Here is a 25,847-nt window from a genome sequence, read left to right as displayed (position 1 = left end):
AACAATTAAATGAATCGAACAAATAAAAAAATAAAAAAATACACATCACATTCGAACACGCACACAAAGTAAACAAAATAATTTGACGTTAACTACTGCCTACACACGTTTTTATAAAAAAAAATAACTAAGTATTGTCATACGTAATAAAGCGTACGGTATTTTTATCAAATGGATGATAACTTTTCATCCATGAACAAAACAGATCATATATGAAAAATGATTATCGATAGCTACTCATTATCATACAAACATTTTATAAATTTATTTTTCATGTTAATTTCACTTTGATCATACCTTTTTTTTTATTTATATGTTGTATTAATTTGTTTGAATCTTTTTCTTTTTTTTTTTTTTTGTTGAATAAATGTTTATTGAGAAATTAGAAATAATTTTACTTTCCTTTATCACGAAAGTGAATATTTATTGAGTCTCTTTACGTCTATACGTGTTGTCTATCTATCTTACGTCTATGCACAGACCGAATTCACAGACGAACAATCGAAACAATAGTCCCCTCCAAAAAGTCAAAAAGTAAGGAATTCAACATAAGCAAATAATTTGCAACCGTAACAAATTTTTTCAATTTTTACAAACAGTAAACCGTAACCTAGTGACATTTGAAAAATTGGATCTTTTTAAGATCTAAAAAACACATTTGACGAATAGATGAGTATTTTGCCTAGATATTTCCAGAATCACTCCGAAATAAGAGCTCATACATAGACGTTCGTTTTAGGCGATATCTCAAAACATACATTTTTTTATTTTTAACCCCCGAACTAAAAAAAAAAGAGTGTAATAAGTTTGACTGCTATGTGTGTGTGTCTGTGTGTTTGTCTGTCTGTGGCATCGTAGCGCCTAAACGGATGAACCGATTTTAATTTTTTTGGTTTCTTTTGAAAGGTAATTTACCGGAGAGTGTTCTTAGCTAGCAAGTGCGAGCTTAGGATAACATACCCGAAAAAAGTAAAAATTGGCGATGATATTCAAAATTAATTCAACATATAAATAATTACTATGAGAATGAATAATGGTCAAATAATTAAGTAATTCAAAACAATAATTCAAAAGAACAAAGTCAACTCAAATATTTCAATTTTAATTACAATATTTCCAAAAAACGTCTCAAAAAAGTGATAGCTCTCTAAGTATCCTTTTCATCTCATCTGATGTCCTTAACCATCACTTTGATATTGTTTTGAGAAGGATTGTTATAAGTTTAAAGTGTATTTATTATCTGTGTGTTTCTCAGTAGTATCGTAGCCCCTAAGTTTCCAAAAATCGGTTTACAAGAATTAAATCGCATTTGTCGGGGGTTTTTTAAATTTAGTAAATTTCACTAGTTTGGGATCAAGTTCTTGATTCAACAACTTCAATACAGAAGTCGTAAAGGTTTTTTACTATTTTTACTTTTTTTAAATTTTCTTAAACCAAAAAAATACTTACATGCACATCTAACGCAGACATTAAATTTGTCCTAGGTTTTCCAACACTTTGAAAAGCTCACTCCGAAAACTGAGATCGAATTCGAATATAAAATATGTGCCTTTGAAACTAACATTTTTTGTTGGAAGCATTTTCCTCGATTAAATTTACTTATCGAATTTCAAGCATATGTCAACTTAAAAAAGGCACCTTGTATGCTTCATCAAAATTTCTTTTTTTCAAAGAAAAAGTAAGCAAAGATTAAAATTTTATGTTGAAAAATGAACAAAAATCATTTCCTAGAGTAATTTTGACTCTAAAAATGCAAAAATGGACTTGGGTGATTTGGAATGAACTAGTATTTCCTGAGATATCGACTAAAATAAATTTATATTTTATATATAAAAAAAACTAAAAAACACGCATTGTTACACAAAAAAGTGGAAATTAATTTTAATAATAATGTAGAAAAAGCTTGAGGTCGTCGATATCTGTCAAATCAGCTAATTTAAAGAATGAATGTCGACAGCATCCCACGCTTTGAATTTTACATTACAATTTAAATTACTTACTTTTTAGTGCAATAAATCGTTGAAAATTAGAAAAAATATAATTCTAATAAAATGCATGGGTTTCGATCTGACGACCTTCCGCATTAGAACGGGCACCTTAGCTAATACAGCATCTCATAGCTCATTGTTAAAATTACAATTCATATTTCAAGAAAATATTATTAATAGTAATAAAGATAAGATTATCGATCGTTTATCCTAGTGATCTTGATCGAGATACTGGGGCAAAGTTATTCAATTATTGTATTGTCATCGGACCTCGAACCTGTGAAAATATTCAAATTAATCAGAAAATTAAAAGTAGATTAAAATTGACTTCTAAGATTTTATTACATTGTTTGTTAGCTAATTTGTTACAAGTGAAGCTAATAAAAATGTATTAAAAAACAATGCAATTCTTCAATCGATACTTCAGAAACTTTCAAACGTAAAGTAAATTCGATTTTTTATAGGTAGTTACGACTGTCTTTATACCATACATATATGTAATATGCAAGGTATACTAAGTTTAGTCCCAAGTTTGTAACGCTTAAAAATATTGATGCTAAGAACAAAATTTTGGTGTTCATAAAATCATTTAATTAGTCCATTTTCGGTTGTCTGTCCGTCTATCCGTTTGTCTGTCAACACGATAACTTAAAAACGAAAAAAGATCAAGCTGAAATTTTTACAGCGTACTCAGGACGTAAAAAGTGAGGTTAAGGTCGTGGGTCTTGGGTCGGTAGGACCCATCTTGTAAACCGTTAGAGATAGAAGAAAAATTTAAATGTAAAAAATATTCCTTATAAAAAAATAAATTAGGCGTAAATTGTATAGTGTGTATTATATGGGGATATTAGTTATGTATGTGTGACATGTATGTATGTGTAATCTGATTAGAGAGTAATCAAAACTGTCTAGGCATGGTATTTCCACAGTTAGCTCAGCCAATTGTTTGTTTTCACTTGTTTTTGTTTAATTTGTGTTATGATATCTTCAACGTTTTGTATACAAATAACCTTACATATAGAAGCTACTTATTTTTCGTGTACATAGAGGTTAAGTAATGCAAACTAAATTCTCTTTTTATTAAAGGTCCGATTTAAAAAACAAACGATATGGTACAATGAATATCATAATGCATAATAAATTGGAAGGTTTGTTGCTCCACCAAGGTGATTTTCGTGTATGTAATTTGCATACATACATCTTGTTTGTACAAGGCACTTTTGGGTACTACCAAAGTGCTTATATAAAGGCACAGAAGTGAACTAAAAGATACTGCTAGTCTTGTATCCTTTTGATTGCAACTGTTCTTGAAGCGACAAAAAATTCAAGAATTTTGTTATTTTGATGGTTATCAGAGCCTAAATGGCCGAGCGGTCTAAGGCGTTTGCCTTTGATTGTTTGTCCATTTAGACTTAGGTTGTGGGTTCGAATCCAAGCAGCGGCAGTGTGAACAATTTATAATTAATGGAAGTGCAGAATTGATCACATTGTCGTCGCTTGGATAAGAACGAAGTAACCGACTCCACCAGCATCAAAATGTAATTGTAAATACATGTTTGTAATTAAAATAAATAAAGATTCACAAATAATGATGTGGGTGGCCTCTGTTATAGGCGTATATGTCAGAGAAACGGAGGTTAAGCCCCATTATTATTATTAATATTATTATATTTTGATGGTTTACGAATAGAGGAGAGCCGTTAGATTTTTACCTCGGAATCCAAGGATAGTGAATGAATCTTTATAAAAACTGTTCGACTGCATTGTTTAAAGCTTTCTTAAAAAAGTAAGGAAAAAAAAATTTGTGCGATCTTGCCCAGGGGGTGGTGGAGATCCCTTCTTGGGGGTGGAAAAGTTTATGTTAAAAATGATAACGGGAATCGATAAAACGACGAATTCTAAGCAAAAAAAGTCATTAAAGTATATTTCGAAAGGTAAATACTTTTCTAGTTGTTGGAGATTAAAATTCGGAGTATTTAACGTCAAATAAGTGACAATTTTGAAGTTTTTGGAAGATTATATTGGCGATATTTCAATCGCCAACAACTGGGAAAGTATTCTCTTTGCGAAATATACTTAAATGACTTTTTGCTTAAAATTCACATTTTTATCGATTCTCGTTGTCATTTTTAAAATAAACTTTTCCACCTCCGAGAAGGGGTCTGTCCCGCCCCCTGAGCAAGATCGCACAAATTTTTGTTTTTAACTTCTTTAAGTAAACTTTAAACAATGTATTCGAACATTTTTTATAAGGATTCATTGACTATCCTTGGATTCCGAGCTTTTAACATAATTATACCTCAAAGATCTCTGTTAGACAAGTTTTTAGCTCTGAACATTTTATTGTTTTAATTAAATAATATATTGTTTTAGCCCATTTGAAAATGAATTGATCTTACTTTTGAGTGTTTGAATGGTTTTAAAGCTTTAAAATAGTTTTAACTTTAACAGAAATATAATAACATTTAAATAAGTATTATTTAAATAGTTTAAATACTTCCAAAATTAAACAAAATTCTAAATTTAAACAAAGTTTAAAATCTTTAGTATATTTCAATATAAATATTTTTTTAATTTTAAAATTAATCTTTAGAATAAATTTGTAAATCCATGACGTGTAACGTCACCTCAAGCAAACACGTTTAATAATTTTTATTTTTATTTGAAACAAAATAAAATTAATTGGATAACGCCAGGCATATTCATATATGTATTACATAATAAATTATTTTCAATTATTTTTACGTCCATGTACAGATTATCGAATATACGTTTTTCAATTTCCAAAATTAATTTGTTTTGAAGATTACTGATTTTTAAGAATTTGTCTCACATCCGGAACCCTTCAAGCTCTGTACCTCATGCACAAAGAAACTGTGAAAAGGATTTCTAAATTTAAGATTAGCGCTATCAAAAAGACGAGTTTAATATTTAATTTAGGTTTTGTAAACTAAATAATATTATAATAAATAATTAAAATAATAAAAAATAATTTTGAGATAAAATAAAAAAACTTGTAGTCATACACTAATAATAAAATTATTTTTTATTATTTTAATTATTTATTATAATATAGTATGTACTACCAAAAACCTAATATAAATTCAATTAATAGATAATATTGTTTTCTATTGATATAAGCTTTTAATATATTTAGACTTAAACATGTATGTTTTTTTAGCGAATTTCCGAAGGAAATGAAGCTATTGCTTTGTACTAATGATGGAATTTTGGAAAAATTCCTTCAATTGTTCATCGATCCTACCTAATACAGGATCCTAGTTTTGTCAGCTGCTTAATAGGTAAAAAAATATTATAAGTATTACGCAAGAAGCACAACTTTTTCACACCCCTCTAAGGGGTCTCCAAATAACATAAAAGCAGCTTTACATATCGCGATTTTAGTTGATTTATTTGTAAGATATTACTAACGAAAATACCTTTCTTAATTATTCGGATTTTTCTGGGTTCTATTTTTTTTTCCCAAATTTGTGAAATTTTCATGTATTATTTCTATTTGTAAAACATTTTAAATTTTTTTAAACTCTTAGCATTTCATTTAGCATTTCAGACTGTGCATAGAGGAGGTATATCGAGAAAAATTTCAAATGTGATTTTTGATTTAATGAAACATTAAAGATTTTTTTGTTATTTTTAATTAACCAGAAATGAAACATTAAAAAAAACATTATCGTAAGAATAATAAGAACAGCAATAATACTCGATGTAAGTATGTAACAAAGTTTGAGGTAAAATATTTTGGCATGAAATCAAGATTTTACGTTTAATCTGATAAGCATAGATTATTTATGATTTAACAATATATTAATAAAACATACATACTTTGATACTACATTCATGTGGCCAAATTATACAGGTGTATATGAGGCAATACCTTTAATTAAAATATGTACAATGTTAGACAGTAAAATAGAACTTAATAAAATTTTTAATCGAATGAGAAGTTATAGGTCAGTCAGTAAAATTGAGTTTGACAAAATTCATTTCAGATCATTTTTCAAACTTGTTTTCAATGTTTTTCCAATAAATTTGAAACAGTGCTTTCCAGCGAAAAGCAATAATTAAATTGTGAATAGAAACTATTTTTTACATTTTTTTAGAGAATTTTATACTAACGGTTCTAGAAATACGGAAAAAGTAGTTACTTGTTAATTTTCGGAAAAGGACAATATGGAAGTACTATTTCCACAAAACGGCAATCGGAAATTAATTTGGAATCAAAACGACTTTAGAAAAAAGTTATATCTTGTCAGTCTTAGGCTTACAATAAAAGATATAACGAAAATTAGTTGCCTCAAAAAAAAATGTAATTATTAAAGTCATTCGGGTCGCCAAAATTTAGTCCAGGTTGAGTTAAAGTGGATTCACTTTTTAAGGTAATACACATTAAAAGAGTTGAATTTATTCACAAAAAAAAAAAAAAACTTTTGCAACTATTTTTATACCCTGTATTTATAAAATATATATCAAGGTATATTAATTTTATTTCCAAGTTTGTTTTTAATAATTTCCTTCTTTTTAAATTCAAATTTGAAGTGACTTTTATAAATGTATCAAAATAATATAAAATTTAGTAAAAGTAACGAGCCAGATATCGCCTTCATGGACGTATTGGCAAAGGAGCATAGTAGGTGGAGCAAGGAACAGCTGTATCGACCATCGACCGCCGCACTGTTAACTTATAAAATTTACAATAAATCATGACTTTTTGACTAATTCTCAATTGTGGTACAGAAAATGTCAAATTAAAATTCTTGAAAAATAACAATTTATTAAACTTTCTGCAATATTGTGAAAATAAGAGATGAAATGTTATTAATTATATTTTTTTTATTAAATTAACATAATTATGTACTTATTTAAATTTGTTACAGTATAAGTATTAAATTTTCAATGTAAAACATATATGCAATATAGACTTATATGTGCATCCATACAACTATATTAATAAATGTAGATTGACGTCACTATGGTAACTTATTAAAAATAAAAATAATGCACGGAGCTAATATGTTTATGCCAAAATGTTGAATTTATGAAATTTTTAATCGAAAATTTCTTATTTGCCACCTAGAACCAAAATTTCTCTTTTAAACTCCCCTCCCCCTCCCCAAATTTGGTCAAAAAGTCAAGTTTGTGTTAACAAAAAAACCAACCGATCTTGGCGTTATTTTTTACACTCACTCCCATCAAGCAACAAAGTTCTACGAACTACATACGTTTGAAGCCAAACATTTAGAGCATACCAAACAACTAATTTTGCTGACAAGCTTTGTATAATCCCTTAATTATTTCTTTAATTAAGATATAAAACCTCTATAACTAAAGCGAATAATTTATGGTTGACCTTCAGTAGCTCAGCAGATGTATCTAATATGTTTTCGTATATTAAAATAAATTCTATATTTTTTTATCAAAAGTGTACAGTTGAAATTTACTAATTTGTAAAATTTACAGTCGACATTTGGTTTTAATTTCTGATTCAAATCTTTCAAAAAATAAAACAAAATTAACTTTTTGAAAAAAAAATCAAAAATAAATTTAATTACTTAAGACGGAATAATATAAATTATCATAAAAATTACATTATTTAAAAAAAAATTTTTAACTAAAATTATAAATATTATTTATTCATAATAAACAAACTAGTTATACAAGAATTTATAATATTTTTTAACAAAAAATTAAAAATATTTAAATACGCCATTTATTTTTATTTTTTTTAATAAATATTTTTAAATTCTTTTAATATTATATCTTCTAGGCATGTTTTATTTAAAATAGGGTAAGGACATCGAAAAGAAGCACGAATCGAATGTATTAATTATGGAATGTTTTATTGTTCCGGCATGGTACGATCAATTACATGACCATCGAATATTTGCTATTCAATTATTGTTTTCGTGAACAGCTAATAATTTTGACCTTCAATTATCCTTCGATATTCATGTCAAATTTTTTAGGAAGCTATTAGGTTTGCGTTTCATGCTGTAATATGAAACTCACGTTGAATTTACAACATAATCCAAATATAACGGTAACTCGTGATTTTAAATTTTCTGAGATGCTTGCAGAAATGAACACGAAACTTGATATCAGGAGTATTTAGCTTAAGACAAAAATATGTATTATAAAACATGTTTACATCTGTAACTTCGTACATGCGAAAAGGTCAATTTCAATTCAATTTTTTGTAATTGTAAAGTAAAAATCGAAATTCTTAACAATCTTTGATGCAAAAATCTAATCGGCTACTTGAAAATTATTTCCTCTTTTCTTGTTGCAATAATGACGTTAACGAGTAAATATGGTAGTCCTTTAAGCAGAATTTTGAAAAATAATATTTAAAAAAAAACAGTAGTAGTCAATTGGTGCCACTCGATAGCTTTTGCAATGGGGATAATGCCTTAAATTTGGTTAATCACTTCATCAGATGAAGAATTCTCACTGCAAGGCCGGAAAAGTGAAGTTGGATTTTAAAAATATTGAGAAGAATGCAAAATATATGAACGTTTAAAACTCTTAATTAAGCAAAGAGGAAGATATAGAATAATGACATCATTGCACGGTATTGCCATATAGAAATGTTTTGCAAGAAAGAGACGGGCAACAATCTTTATAGCATAAATTCTCGACGCTTGAATCTGCAGGTATCAGTTTTTTTTGATTATACTTTATTTTTATAAATGATACATAATAGTAGAATAGATTACAGCAGGATTCCCTACAAAATCACCAATATCAAAATTACCAGGGTTGCTTGCAATTACCTTATCAACAGAGAATTCAGAAAAAATTTTCTAGCTTTGTCATTTTGAAGCATAGGTTCTATTAAATGCACACGAAAAGTTATTCCGTAGTACCATGTGCTCCATTGTGTGTTTCACTAAATTTGGAAAATTGTGTTCTGAAATAAACAAGTTAGTATTTCCGAGAAAACTTTAATCTATATTGAAATGTTTTTAGGGTACTGCGAGCGCCGAGGCAAGTTACTTGTGGTTCAAATTATTTGTACATTATTTTCAACTTTGTTGATGAATTTTCTTATAACTTCATGAATGTAGACGAAAAATACGAATTACATTTTCGATATCTGCCTTGATTTCCGAAATATGGAAAGCTAAATAACTAAACAAAATTTTCAATTTCCGATATTTTGAAAATTACTCTAGATATCGAAAAAAAATAATACTTACTTTTCGTCTTATATTGTCAAGTTATAACATAATTCATCAACAAAATTGAAAAATATATATATTTTTTAATTTGTGTCCCCACTACCGTGCTCATACATCCTTAATTAGTCGGACACAAGGGGTTATTTGTTTTTTTTTCAATACTTAAATAATTTTTTTTTAATTTCCACCGACTAGTTTTGGAGAAATCTATGAAAACCTATCATCCATCTACGGTTTTCCCATAAGATCAATATTAAATATATGACTACTTTTGAAGTCATTTGCGGGCAGCTCCCCTTAAATTTTCAAAATTTATTTAAAAAAAAAAAAAAAAAAAAACTAATTAAAAATTAAAAATAAAAATTGTGTCGACCGACTTCATTAAGGATGTAGGCATGGGCAGTGTAATGTCAGGTATAAATCTTTTTATTAACAATTTTAAATTTTAATGACGAAATATGAAGATTAAAGAATTACGAAATATAAAAGATTGAAAATTTTTGGATATTTTTTATTCAGTCTTCAGTATTTCAAAAATTAATCAAATATAGAATAATATTGAAAATTTTATAGGATTTTCAACCCTAAATCTAGTTTACTCGTACTTTCTTAATAAATACCCGGTATGAGGAAAATTATTTAATCAGATTTAAAAAAATATTCGTATATAGTAGAAAAAACTAGTAGTGCCATATACAACACTCACTTCACTAATAAAAAAAAGCGAAAAAAAAGTTTTCGACATTTTAATAAAACTTTTTAAAATTTACATTTTTCTATTCTGTAGATATAAAAAGTTTTTCATTTTCAATACATGAAAAAATATTAATATTTATCTACAAAAAAGAAAATCTTGACTTTTGAACAAACTTATGGATTAAACAGAAGTGAGTAGTTAGTAAGTGTAAGGTTATTCGATAAAACGTGGGATAAAACATAACAGCTATTATTAAAACTTAAAAATTACTTAAAAACTCAAAACAGATTTAATTAATCACTTCTAACAAGAGTATCAATTGCTCACTATGATAGTTAATCAAATATTTCATGAGACTATTTGAGATATTTTCGTAAATATGTAGTATATCTGTGTTTTGATTGATTGATTGAAGAAATAGAAAACGAGATATTCTAAAAAGAACTGACTTTTGTGACCTATGCTCTTGAATATCTAATGACGCTGACACGTGTTCATAAGTGACTTTTGAGACAGATTTTATACTAACAAAATAACGTTTTTTATATAGAAGTGATCAGCTTATTCCGTAAGACTCCGAGGTGATGTCCTAAGATGACGCATTTTCGCATTAACATATCTCTATATATTATAAATGCGAAAGTTAGCATGTTTGTTTGTTTGTTACGCTTTCACGCTAAAACTAGCGAATGATTTTTAACGAAACTGTACAGCAATACAGCTCATACTTCAGAATAACACGAGACATAATTTATAAAGATATATTAATAAAAAACAAAAAAAAATTTTTTAATTAATTTATTTTGGCATTACCATAAATTACAGATTTCTGTAAAATTAGTCATTTGACATTACCATAAATTACAGATTTCTGTAAAAATAGTCAATATAAAATATTTCACATCCATCTTTTCTGATATACTCAATGAATAATTACGACTATTAAGCATATTTTAAAAAATAGAAAACCATACATATATTTTACCTGTGTAAAACAATCCAACTGTGATCCTGTGATATAGAAAGGGGATAAGCGAGAGCAATCTTTATCAATCTTTACTTTTAAACCCAGCGAAGCGGGAGGGTATCACTCTAGTTTTTAGTAATAAAATATAATATTAAATAATTTGAAAGTTCGATTGTATCAGAATGCTTAATTGTAAGGATTGATGGATGATCAATATCATGGTTTATCTTATTTGTAATTTGTATTGCATAATATCACAGCACTTTAACCTTTGGCTTTGCTTTATTACTTTGTTCGTGACTGAATAACCTTAATATTTATTCCGCTTTAATATAAAATGTGTGCAATAAATGGAGTTTGAAGTACGGAAATATTGCGGCATAATAATAATAATAAGTACAGTACTTAAAATGCATTCACTAGCTGACTACAAAAGCAAGTTGATCGGAAGTTGTTGGTAATGTTCTAACTAAATATTATAATAGGCTTTTGTTCATTATTTTAATATAATATATTAAATACAATTATTATTATCAATTAATTTTATTAATTTTGTTTATTTTAATTTATTTTATTCTATTTTATTTTTCTTTTAAATTGAACAGTAATTTTGACAAATTATTAGCAGCATAGCTCCGTAACTAAAGTCATATTTCTCCCTCATTTTGCAACATTTAGACGAGACTGACTGGTCTGGCATTTCGATTTTTTTTTTTATTTCTTAAATTACAAAGATATAAAAATTTCAAAATGCTAAAAACATTTTTTTAATAAAGTTTCTCTTAAAAAAATTTTCCCTTGAACGTTAAGAACCTACTCCAAATTGCTTACCAGCTCTCTGGATTATTGCTTTTCAATAAATTTTTTAATTTAAAAATGCCGACATGAAAAAGAGTAAAAAAGAGCTGGAAAGTGATACTCCCAAAAAGCATATCCTTGACACTAGGTCAACTTACATACTAATTGCCAACTCTCTAGTTCAGTTTGAAGGGTCTGTAGATATGCGTAAAGCCTTAAAAAACGCACAAAAAATAATAATTTTGTAGTATAAACAACGGGATAGGGGGCTAGGAAGTTGATCCCCCCAAAAGACACATTCTTCACACTAATTCAACCTATATACCTATTAAAATATCCTGGTTCAATTTGGAGAGATTGTATAAATGTGCAGAGCCATAAAAATGTATAAAAACAGCTTTTTACACCTGGAAAATACCTTCGAAATTGCTGAAATTAGGCCTCGTTTTAATAACAAGAATCCACATTGTATACAACTCATTTTAACTTAAGAGGGCCGAGAAGTGCAAACGTTTGGAATACAAATATACAACGTGTTCTGTTATTGTGTGCAGAAACCTAGCTTCCGAAAATAAGCTCATCAAGAGCAACAAAAAAACTTTTCCAAATTTGGATCTGAGGCCTAATTTGGCAGATACAGATATGACAAAAATTGATACATTTGTTCATTCACTGACTATCATTCGATAACCAGTAGCCAATGATAATCAGTAAATATCTGTAAATTTCATTTAATAATATTCAACTAAGGAAGGGATTTTTAAAAGTATAAAATGATTTAATTGGATTATATATTATTTTATATTATTATATTATTTTGAAAAAATATTAGATTATTGTACGTAAACAAACAAACCATGCAACAATGGATGTGGTTTGTTAGTTTACGTCCAATGATAAAATGTTTACTTATAATTATTACTATTTTCTCACAATAATAGAATAAAAATATAAAAAGTGGGACAGTGTGACCAAATTCAATTAAATAATTTTATTTTTTTTTTTAAATTCCTTCCATTATTAAGTGAAACTTACTAATGTCTACTGATTATCATTGGCTACTGGTAATCGAATGATAGTCAGTGAATGAACAAATGTATAAATTTTTGTCATACCCGTATCTCCCAAATAAGGCCTCAGATCCAAATTTGGAAAAGAGTTTTTTTGTTTCTCTTGATGAGCTTATTTTCGGAAGCTAGGTTTCTGCAGTCAATAACAGAACATGTTGTATATGGTGGGACCAACGATAACACGGGCTTCGAGAGACCAACTATTATCATAGCATCTCATAAACAAATTGAACACAAGTTCAATGATTTCCTTTGCGTGTAAGATGGTGTAATATTAGACTCAATTACAAACATTAATTAAAAAAATTATTTAAAATGTAAAATGAAGATTATTTGATGCTGCTGATATTAAATACTCTTTAGTACAGTTCAAATTACAAGAAATGTGATATACAATGTAATAACACATAGCACATAGCACATTGAATGGCTGTTAATGACCGGATAACATTATTAGAATTGTATTTCTATATTAAGTGCGTTTTTTTTTTCTATTTTTAAATATACAGTTTTTTTTTACAATTTATAGGTAAAATTGACTTTCTCTCTTGAATACACCACTACACTTTGTAATGATTTAGTGATTTGATTTTTTTAGAATAGTAGTTTATTATGGGAATTTTATTTTCAATGCTTTTAATAATATTTTGTTTAACATAATAAAAAAAATTTAATTGCAAAATATCAACACAAATATGTACAATGACTTTAATAATGTATATAATAATTACTATTTTATGTGTTTAAAAAGTCAGATGTTTTAAAGTAATTGCAAAATTGGTTGATAATTTATTGGTTTTCCCCGCTCATTTTACAACAAATAAGTAACAAAATTAAAATAGTGACTTTTGACTTTATGTGGGCGTTTAACTTTATGCGTAATAACTGAACTGACTTAGTAAGCTTATATGCCTAAGAATAAATCATTGATAGTTATTGTTATTTGTAATGAAAAAAAATTTCCGTATAGTTGGTTTGGAACGAAAATTGTGCAGGTCCGAATTCAGACACCATCTTCGTAAAATCTGCAAAATGCGATGGATTGAATTCAATGAATGCTAGAGATTGAATTTGATAAGCGTTTTGCATTATCTTCAAATCTTAAGTATCTTAACTATTATAAATCCGAATATGACTTTGTTGATTTGATAACCTTTCACACAAATTTAATCGTTATTATTCGTTGTGTGTGTAGTCATGGTAGCGTAATAAAAACGTAGCCAGCGCTTCCAGTGAAAAATTTTGGCGAGAAAGGAGGCTGTTATGACTAATTTGCAATTCTTTACATGTTAATCTTATAGAAAATGTCAAATTAAAATTATTGAAAAACACTAATTAAACTTGCATTAAAAAATGTGAAAATAAGAAATCAAATTGCACAATTATTTAATTGTAGAGAGCTTTACTTTGTGGAACTCCATAATTAGGATAAGAAATAAAATAGACATTTTCATAACTGTGTCAGTTATGAAAATGTCTATGTTAGACGAAACTAGTCAAAATATTTTAAATTATTAAAATATTAAAAAATAAAAGTGGACTAAGCAAAGTAGCATAAGCAAATTATCATAATTATTTATTTAAATTTGTGAGACAATAATATTTAATTTTCAATGTAAGTCATAAATGCAATCCATACAATTATATATGCATGCATACAATTCTATAATTAAAGTAGTGTATCGTTACCATGTATAGAAAATAGTATACAACCTAAGAAATCCAATTTTCTGATCCAGGATCGTAATATACTAATGAATCAATGGGAGCGGTATTCGACGTTAAAACATGATGGAAGGTCCCTTCACTTTAGATTCTGCTTTTTAAAGATTGGGTAATAGTTTCCATGCTTGTCTTTACAGATGTTATTTTATATATTTTTTGAATAAATGCACATTAATATTCATGGCTAGAACTCTATCCAATATATTATTGCACATATCCATCAAAACGTTATAAAACACCTAATAAGTATGTTTGTTGTTTATATAGTTTTACAATAATATATTATTGAGTTGAATGACATATTGTTGTATTTATTTTATAAGAGAAGTTTTTTTTAACGACAATGCCCTTTTTATACATCATACTTACTGATAGTGATACACGACAAATGTGATCGTATCGCTAGCAGATGCACTTTATCGTCCAACTAATATTTTAATAAATTAATTGGGGTAATTGAGTTAATTAACCTTTTATAAAATTACTTTATTGTAGGCGGGAAAACCATATGAGAGTGTTAAATGTTAAACTAAAAAACATATAATAATTTACTGGAATGCATATAATTTAAAGAAAGAAAATAGCGATGCTAATAATAAAATTCTATTTTGATAAAATAGTCTATTCTTCTCATAGTTAAAATTATTAACACCAGTATTGAATAACGCAATCGATATTCAAAATAATCTTTTTATAAATACGAACTTTGCAAGATTTCCATTCCTCAACACTTTGTCAGCTAAATTATATAAATGTTTGAAAAATACGAATATAAAACTAGTTTGAGAGTTAATTTTTTTATTCCAAGTTAAAAGACAAAGTGATACTGTATTCCAGGCAGAGCTGGTAGCCATCATGAGACGTGCTGACCACCTCCAATTGGACAATTTGAGGGATGATGTGATTAGTATCTGCACAGACAGTCAAGCAGCACTCCAAGCGCTATCAAACTGTAACGTGTCATCGCGACTCGTCAAGGAGACTAGAAACAGTCTAAGCAACCTGGCGAGGCACAATAAAGTCAATATTACCTGGATCCCCGGACACTCTGGTTGGAACGGTATGGAGAGAGCAGACAAGCTGGCCAAACTGGGAACCACCATGGTTCCCACTCAAGAAAAGCTTGCGACGATGCCATACCAAGAAGATCTTAACAGATTAGGAGATAATCTGAAAAACCAACAATTAAAAGCATGGACCAGCTACGAGGGAGGGCGATTCGCCAAAAGCCTGTTGGGTGAAGGAAACTCGTCATCGTAGAGTTACTCACAGGGCATGATAACCTGAACAAGTTCCAACATCAGATTGGAAAAACACAATCTCCCGCGTGTGACTGATGCGGAGAAAATTCAGAAGAAACATCGATCCACTTTCTCTGTTATTGCCCGGCGCTCATACAGCAGCGAAGGAAATGGTTTGGTCCGGCCATATTCGAACCAGAAGAAATTAGGAAACTCAGCGCTAGGCAAATCCTGGGTTTCAGTACATCAGTTGGTTATAATAGCCACTGAAAAGTGTAGCGGGGATAGGCAAGCGTCTTAGTACAAGCGTCTATTTGGCTAGGAACCCTTGCTTCGAGGCGCGATGTTCGAGCATGTTCCGCTAACCTCCATACCATACCATACCATAAAAGACAAAGTGGATAATTTAGATCAGCCGAGTTTGGTTTATGGAATATTTTGTGAGTGTGATAAGTGTTACATAGGACAAACTAAACAAATAGATTAGATTTGATATACAGAGATCTTGATTTTATGAATTGTTTTGCAATCTAAACTTGATCTGAAATTAATGTGGAAGTAAGAGTGGATGTTTTACATAAAAGGAAATATATAAGACACTAACCTGTGCTTTATGATGAACTTCATGTCCATTACGCCATGTATTTATAGCTGGCGCTGTACGCGAACGTTGTTTGTCCAACAATAACTCACTAGGACACTTTTCAAATATAAGTACACGTTCAGCCACTGAACCACGTGTTAAAAATGGTCGTACCGGATTATTACCACTTACTAAAGAACTATTTGTAGCAGCCGCAGCTGCTCTGATATGTTGTCTTTGACTATTTGTCAATTCAGGATGTGGGACATTTTGATGGTGACTATTCTCGGTTGAATTCAGATTCGTACCACTATTGGTTCGAGGTCGTGGTCGTAAGCCCCATCGTGTTGACATATCAACCACATCTGATGTTTTTTGATCACCTGCACCACCGGTGGAAGCGGTTGGGGGTTCAAATTTATTACGTACTCTTGAAACAATAGCCGCCACAGGTGTTTCGCTACGTTCAATAGTTGGTTTACCGATCACATCGTCCAAACGCTGTTGTGGTGTCTGTTGAGCAGCGCGATAGCGTACTTTGGCATAATCGACAATAGACATATTTGATAAATCGTTACGATCATCTTTCGACAATGGTCGATCTTGATTCGAAGGAGGTGAAGTTAAGTAACAACTAACGGCTTCCCGACTTGGAGATACATCTTTTTTTATGAATGATGACGGGGATGGTGACGAGGGTGAACCATTCGATTTATTTTTTTTCGAGGATAAAGTTCGTTCAGGAGTTGTACGATCCTCAGCAATAATAACCCCAGTTTTTAATGCATTTATAAGTCTCTCTTCTTCTCTGGCCACTTCATCCAAATATGATGGGCTATTTTTGGATGATGGGAGTGTGGCATATTTTGATGATTCATTATTTAAAGACTGCGGTGCTGAAATTTGTTCTAAGGTTGATTTTACGGTACGTTTTGGTGATTCAATTTTATTTTTAAGTGGCCATGTTTGTAAGCCCGCTGTTGGTGAAGTTGTGGATGAAACAGTGGAAGAATCTGTTTGTGACATAGATGAAGATGAATTTTGTACTAAATATGTAGGCCGTTTTGGTGTTTGTGGTTTTTGTGGTTGTAAATCAGGTGGAAATATTGTTTCAATTGTATCGGATAATAATTCTTGACGGAATAACGCTGGTTTTGGTGATATCTGTGGTTTCTGTAATATTTGTGGCTTTGTCGATGATGGTTTTGTCAAATTATTATTGTTATTATTACTATACGTAGTTGTGGCGGAAGTTGTGGATGAAGGTGATTGTAAATTACTCTCAAATTTTTGCAAAGCAAATTGTATACTTGACGGTAACGATTTAGCTGGTGATTTTTGTCGTGCTGCAGCCATTCTAGCCGCTTTATCCTCACTAACAAAATTATTCACAAATTTTTCTAAATGATTGTTATCTAAATGTTGTGTTTGTTGTAACAAATCAACAACTGGCGATTTAATTGTTGAACTATCAATAACGGAGCTCGTTTGTTGTTGTGGTGTTAACGTACTACCAAATTTGTCCGCTGCCTGTGCATTACTATGACAATTCAATATTTCAGTTGGTGCAAGACCACGTGATTTCCATGTTTGATATATTGCCTCAGCATGATCACTTATTTGTTTCGCAATCGCTGCAATATCTTCTTCACCAGAATCAGGAAATTTGCTACCACGTAATTTAGCAGTCGTAGCCATTTCCCATTTAAATTACAACGTGAAGATTATTAAATTTCCCTGAAATGTGTGTGTTCTTGTAACACACCACCCTTGTTAAAAGGGGATGATGTTATATTAGTATGTGCTATATTTTTTAAAATAATAAATAACACTAGGTTGATAAATTTTCCTCTTTAAAATTTGTTATTCAAACAGCATGTTATTTATAGAATTTAGAGGCAGTTTTACGGTGTCGTCATCCAATTTAATTGCACTCACGATGTTTGTAGTCAGTCAACGTGGGTCCGACTACTGTTTTTAATTTCCCCGATGTGAAAATTGAGACACACTAAGCAAACAAAAGCACCAATTCACTTCACTGGATTTGATATAAAATTTTGCAGGTTGCTGAATGTAAGAAAAAAACACTTTACACACTTAATAACACACCGTTGTCGAATTGTATTACTCCAAACAACATTGGAAATAAAACAATAAGCACACTAGATAGATATTATTGGAAAGTGGACACGCTCGCGACATACACCACATACAACAACGGCGACGTCGTTTATAAAACTGATCGCAAGTCGCAACTCGAAGAACTATGTGTGGTGGATTGGATTGGATCGTTGTTGGATGTTGTTATTTGTTCTTCTCTTTTACTGCGCTGCGCTGTTTAGCTGCACTGAGTGAGAGACAGAGATAGGTTAATTGTGTTGGTGTAGTTTGTAGTGGTGGTACCAATATTTTTAAACATTGACTTGATGTAAGTAATCAGATGTAGGCAGACACGCGACAACACAATCTGTAAATAAAAACAAAACATTAGTGTGTGTTTGTTATTCAACCAAAAAAAAATTAAATTCTTTTTATTTGAGTTTTTTTTTTTAAATTTATTATTTCTGTTCTTAAAACAATGCTTTGCATACAATATTTAGAGCAAATACAGGTTTCAAAAATAAAAGAGTTGTTTGTTATATACGGTCCTCGCGTTAGAAGTTTTTCAACCCCTAAGAAAGCTTATAATAAGTATACATAGTTACAAAAAATAAAATTAGAATTGTGCAGATTTTGAACTAACAAATTTTAGCAACTCGGTGTTAAGGATGTTAAATAACAGGTTTAAACTATAGTCACGTGGACTCTTTGGAAAATTAGGAAATCGAAAAATAAAACTTAAAAACTAAATAATAGTTTAAAAAACTAAAAAACAAGCTTTTGTAACTAGCTGAACTAAAAAGTAGAAAATCATTTCTTTTAATTCAAAAATATCATTTTATCGTAAAAAAACGTGTGGTGCTAAATTTCAAATATTGTAAAAATATGTAGACAGATATTGGTAATAGTAAAGTCATTATAAAATATCTTAAAAGCACCCCACGCTTGTTTACGATAATATGATTTTTTTGAATTTAAAGAAATTAATTTCTACCTTTTAGCTCAGCTAGTTACAAAAGCGTGTTTTTTAGTTTTTTCAAACTATTATTTACTTTGTGTTTTTCAGTTTTCTAGACTATTTTTATTTATCAAAAATTCAGTATAAATATGGTGGGAGCGCAAATAAATGTATATATTTTCAGATATGGAAATCGTTATTCCTAAAAATCCTGATCAAGATAATCAAATAAATTAATTAAATTATTGTATTGTCATCGGTCATTGATATGTATGCCAAACTTCGAGTTAATCCGACGATTTGTAGGAGGTCACAATCATCAAAATCATTTGTAGGGAGTGAATCCAAAGTTTCTGTTACGTACTAACATACTAGCATACGTATGAAAGCGAGTTAAATAGTTTTCTTCCTAAAACTGGAAGAAAAATTTTAAGTAAAAAATTCTAAATGTAAAATTCCTAACTGACGTGGTTCTACACATTTTCATTTTTATTCGATTTTCTACCATCAAAATTACCTCTAATACTACTTTTATGACGCAGATATACACGAAACCCAACATTTTATCAATTTTTTGCGAGTAACTGAAAAACTATACACCATAGAAAAACCATAAAAAGCCATAAAAACAATAATACTTTTCGTAAGCCTCATTGGATGTCGTAGTTTATTCGTTGACACCTGAAGTCGAATCATTCAATATTTAATAAAATAAATAAAAAAATAAAATCCCCAACTGTGTTAAATAAAATTGGACAAAAAAAAAACAAGTTGAGTAGTTTACATAGCGACTTTAACAGTCGGAGCCCATTATCGGGAAGCTTTGAGTCAGTCTAGATTTTAACGGGCCCCGGCTGTTAAAGTCGCTATGAACCAACTGAACTTGTTTATTTCTTTTTCGAGTTTATTTAACACAGTCGGTTATTTAATTTTTTTTTATTATTTATTTTATTTTAGTTTTATTAGTGTCCCAACACTAATAAAACCGCTATTATTATCTATACATATAAAACGCTTTGTCCTGGATGACTGACTGACTGACAGATTAACGTATAGCCCAAACTGCTGATCGTAGACACCTGAAACTTGTAAGATGTATTCTTTGTATGACGTAAGCATCCAATAAGAAAGGAATTCCGAAATTATACCACTAAAAAGTTGAAAAACGGGGGCAAATTTTGTATGGTACAACGTGATTCCTGGCTCCAATTTAGGTACTTCAAATTTTGCATAAACATTCTTTAACAGAATTGATGGAAGGCATATTTCATATTTTATTGAAAAAAGGCGTATTTCATAATTTATTAAAATTTCAAATAAAATTAAAATTACAAACTTCAAAAATACAAAAAAAAAATATCACTGGTCAAGCTGATAAATATTTTAAAATAAACATCGATTATCCATAACTCTAATATTCAATCGTTCTTTGTACATAGAGGTATAAATGTGATAACTACTAATATAATGTATTTATTAATTGCATATCGAATAGAAAATATTAATAAATGTTATATTATGTAAAATAAAATATAAATAAGGTCAAAGACCTTTTCATTACTAGTTGCTAATTAGTTTTATAGTGTAACAAAATAATTATTATCAGTTGAGTCTAGGTTATTAAGATTATTATTTTTACATGTATAAGAAGTTACATAATTAGTGGCCAACTTCTTGGATATAGGATAAGTTTTTATGTTATGAAAAATTAAATGTTTCAAACATCGTGCTTTTCTAGACAATTATATAGATCTGTAGGTTTAATAATAATATCGAAAATATTTTCGTTTTCTTTCAGGATATATTCCCTTAAAATCCTTCCTACGATCATTGAAGTTCTGGGTATAGAAACTTCACCCTCTGATTTAATTTAGACGCCGTTTATTACAACATTTATTAATAGTTTCTAAAATGACAAATGTCGTGTAAGAATTTCACAATTAATTATAAGACCTCATATACCATTTGCTATGATAGAAGAACAAAGAAAAAGATTCAAGTGTCACGATGCTTTTTTTGTGGGAATCCCCTCCAAATTGCTAAAATAGGCATTTGATAACATCAATCTGCCTTGATGTCAAATGACTCCGTCATTTAAATCCTGCTCTAGAGGCCATGAAACGGATTAATAACATAATAGCCCACCCCTTTTCGTTGACCTTCAATACAGTGCATATGATCGAAGAAAATATGATTAAAAAAACCTCACGAACGCTTTTTGCTAGTTTTAATTAAGGATCACTTATATTCATTTTGTTAATTTTAATTAAATATTAAATGAAGTAACAACTATCTTTGTATTATCACGTCATAGATTATAGTTTTTACTACTCTGACTGATAGTATGTTGAAACATAGTGTATCATCACTACATATTATAAAACAAAGTCGCTTTTTCTGTCCCTATGTCCCTATGTCCCTATGTACGCTTAAATCTTTGAAACTACGTAACGGATTTTGATGCGGTTTTAATAGATAGAGTGATTCAAGAGGAAGGTTTATATGTATAATAACATCCATTAAATAGTGGAGAAGTACTGCTATTTTTGAGGTTTCTAATGTGATGTAAAAAGTAAATAAGTAAAAATGTAGTGTATGAATTTAGATATTCCAAAGATAGAAGGAAATCTTCATGGTATAGGGAAAGGGGGATTGTTTTACTCCAAATTTAACGCGTACGGGCCACGGGCAGTAATGAATAAATCAAAACTGCTGGATCGATTTTAATCACATAGGCTATATATTTTATACCCGCGCGAAGCCAGAGCGGGCCGCTATGTTTTTATATACAACGTTCACAGTTTTTCTGTAGTGTATTTAGTATCAGCATTGCACCCGTGCGAAGCCGGGGCGGGTCGCTAGTAGTGTATAATAAGTAATTTTATGTTAATTAGTTCGAAGAAAATAGAAACTTCACCTTAGAAAGAGCATCTGATATTAACTAATTCGTAATTATTAAAACTCATTCTTAGCTTTATACAATCACTTTTTATTAAAAATCTGTATGACACTTTTCAAAATGATCGTAAAAAATGGTAAAAATATTATTTATTATATCACTATATAGTATAAAAGAAGTCGCTATATAGTCGCTTCCCGCTTTCTGCCTGTCACTAGTTATGCTTCAATCTTTAAAACTACGCAATGGATTTTGATGCGTTATTTAATAGAAAGAGTGATGCAAGAGTAGGGTTTATTTGCATAATAAAGAAACACTGATAATTTTAAAGGTTTCTAATGTGATGTCGTAAATAAACACATTCTGTAGTATATATCAGCATTGCACTCGTGCAAAGCCGGGCGGATCGCTAGTTTTTAATAAAAAGTGGTTGTATAAAGTTAAAAAATGAGTTTGAGTACTGACAAACACTTCCACAAATTAACGCTTACTACAATTAATATAATTTGTAATGGATGGATGGATTAAATTATGTTTAAAAAAATGTATGGATAATAGCGTATGATTTATCGAGAATATAATTGCGAAAAATCGGTATTTCCCGTGTGAACACTCTCCAAATCGCTGATATTAGGTCCTTTTAGGCCTTTCAGCTCATTTGAACTAAAGAGGGCTGTTAGAGAAGCCCGAACGTTCGGGTCAGACCTCCACCTCAAATTCTATAAATCGTGTTCAAGAAGTTGATTTATAACGTCATAATTTCGAGAAAAATATTATTTAAAACATTCTGATACGTTCTGTATTGTGTATTTAAGTAGGTATATATTTATAATTTTCTTATAAAATGCAACACACAGCTTTAGTTAGTTAAAGTTCATCTTTACTGCTGTTACAACTGATTTAAAAATATTAATTATGTGCGCTAAATATATTCAAAAATCTATCTATAGGTGGACAACACTCACACGACCTCTATATACTTCACAATTACTTACAACCGTCAAAAATAACACAGCTGTAAATTTCAATTTCATTTGCTTGGACAAAAATATTAAATATTTTCAATATCCATACAAGATATAACCACAGAAATTTGAACTAAGTAAAAAAATCGAGGTTTTGGAAAATAGGAAAAGAGCAAATTTTCAAAATGTAAAGAAAAAATTAAATGAATTTACATTTAAAGTGAATAACGTTTCCGCAGTTCAAAATTATTACCATATTTGGTTTAGAAAAAAGTGGTGACTTGGAAAGTTTTCCGGGAGTATTAAATATGGATGATTTTATAGATTTTGAAGTGCTCTTTTCGAATTTCCACTTTGCTACCTCGTATCTTTGCCGCTCGCACCGCCATATTGGAAAAAATGGCGTCAAAAAATGAGTTATACCACGAAAATGCGTATTAAGTAACACTTTGCGGTGCTCATACGTCGAAACTATTGATTTTACGAAAAAGACAAATTGTATTAATTTTTTTCTAGTTTAATTTTGTATATAAATTTTTTCTTCCTCGTAGTATGAGTACGCCATTTTTCCAATATGGCGCGAGGATATATAAAATACGAGGTAGCAAAGTGGAATTTCCAAAAGAGCACCTCAAAATCTATAAAATACCCATTTTCAAAACTTCCGCAAAACTTTCCAGGTAAAACTAACAAATAACTACACTATATCGAAACCAACAAAAAAAAATTTTCATCGTTAAATATTACTACTTTACCGACGTTAAATTTTTAGACTGGTGGAAACCATGACGTTCATTGTAACGAACTAGTAACAAACAAGTGTGCAACGTACAGGAAAGCAAATTTTCAAATAATCGCAATATGATTCAGAGAGTTCAAAAATAAGATTATCTACCTCCATAAGATTTACTTTTTGTTACACGCATTTTCTTTACCACACGCAATTTCAACCAATCATATTAGCTAAATTACTATCAAAATCTAAACTAATAACAAATTACTATAGTAACTTTTTGAATGCTATATAGTTTGCTCAAAAACTCAAATTTTATATTATTATAGAACAAGATCCGAATTAGGGTCGACCTTCACCCATCTGTTTACCGAATGAAAGTTATTTTTTATGAAATGTAAAATATTAACAAATATTCCTGTAACGGGTTGCCTAAAAAAATATGGTCAAGACTATTTTTAATATAAATATCAAAACTTGGAAAGCTTGTAAACATTATTTTTGACCAATATTTTGTGGCCAATCATATGCCATCGTATTTGTAACAAAATTATCTTTATTTAGATATGCGAGTCAATGAATTAACAGATGCACGTAATTACTATTTTCAACTTGTATATATGGGATAATAGAGAATGAAAAGATCGACAATTCAGTCGCTGCATATTTCTTATGGCTTTTACTATTGTTTTATGACCAAAATTCGTTAGATATGCAAGTAAGAGAAAAATTTCAAAAAATTTTACGCTTGATATTTTCACTAAAAGTAGTCTTGACCGCATTTCTTTAGGCAACCCATTACAGGGATATTTGTTAACATTTTATACTTCATAAAAAATAACATTCATTCGGTTAGCAGATGGGTGAAGGTCGACCCTAATTCGGATCTTAGACTATTATTACCGTTCACATTTTAGATCAAGTATTGATCGATATATACATGCATACATTAATAATGCTCTTATCTCACTTGTATCGTAAAAAAAGTATTCAGAATTATCGTTACCTACTATAAAAATATCAATTTTTTAATTTCTTTTTATGAACTGTTATATAAGAATAGTAAATTTGAGATATAAACGGTTCCGGTGACTATACAAGTGACTTAAGAAGTTGGTATCCCGGACTTGGTCGTAGTATCTATGTATTAATTATAGACACACTATAGCAATATTTCAATGACTAATCTTAATGATAACAGCCAGCCTCAAAATAAAATACTAATAGTTGGACTATAATTAATTATTTATTTATAGCCTACCAAAGCACTTTAGCTTAAACATTTGGCATTTGTAAGATAATTTATTAAATTAGCAAAATTAAAAAGTGATCAATTCTTTATTAACTATATAGATAAGTTCTTTATATGGCAATGAATTTTAAATAGACTTGTTTTACAAAATCATAATATTATACAGGGGCGTAGCTCTGGATCTATCAGGAGTCTGAATGTTTACAGATTATTTTGAAAGTAAGAATTAAGTTTTGTCATTTAGTACACTGAAAAAAAAATTAAAATAATGACAACCTCATCCCGAAGTTGTCCGTTTCTAATGATTGGAACAAGTACAGCTAAATATTTGTATTCACAATAGAATGGGATTGAATAAATATTGATACAAAATAACTGAAATTAAATAAACAATCATTACTTCTATGAAAGAGATTGATTTTAGTTTTAAGTCATGCATTTTATTAATGGAAAATAAAATTGTACTTAGAATATATAATCGTGTAAATAAAGTGAATCGATGAATTAAAAGAAAATTTCTTTGCGTTTGCCTTAAATAGAGCATTTGGTTGTTATTATCGCATATCTATCATGTCTAGTCCATATGTGATTGAGCCAACTACGTGAAGATTGTTGTTACTAACTTAAAAAGCATCGATAGCGCAGTTGGTTAAGCTGTAGACTAAAATAAGA

General features: G+C 29.5%; 1 protein-coding gene across 3 annotated transcripts in view; it reads right to left on the bottom strand.

The window, feature by feature from the left end:
• The window catches only part of LOC123300788, a 191,692-nt gene that overhangs the window by 115,957 nt on the left and 49,888 nt on the right, over nt 1-25,847 (bottom strand). For all 3 annotated transcript variants that reach the window (XM_044883438.1, XM_044883447.1, XM_044883454.1), the window contains exon 2: nt 16,290-18,735. In XM_044883438.1, the coding sequence (XP_044739373.1) occupies nt 16,290-17,966 (1,677 nt within the window). In that variant the 5' untranslated portion in view covers nt 17,967-18,735. The remainder of the gene's footprint in view (nt 1-16,289; nt 18,736-25,847) is intronic.

This window comes from Chrysoperla carnea, chromosome 1 (assembly GCF_905475395.1).
Source record: "Chrysoperla carnea chromosome 1, inChrCarn1.1, whole genome shotgun sequence".
Taxonomy (NCBI): domain Eukaryota; kingdom Metazoa; phylum Arthropoda; class Insecta; order Neuroptera; family Chrysopidae; genus Chrysoperla; species Chrysoperla carnea.
The sequence above is the reverse complement of the archived record's forward strand: the minus strand, read 5'-3'. Positions and strand labels throughout refer to the sequence as shown.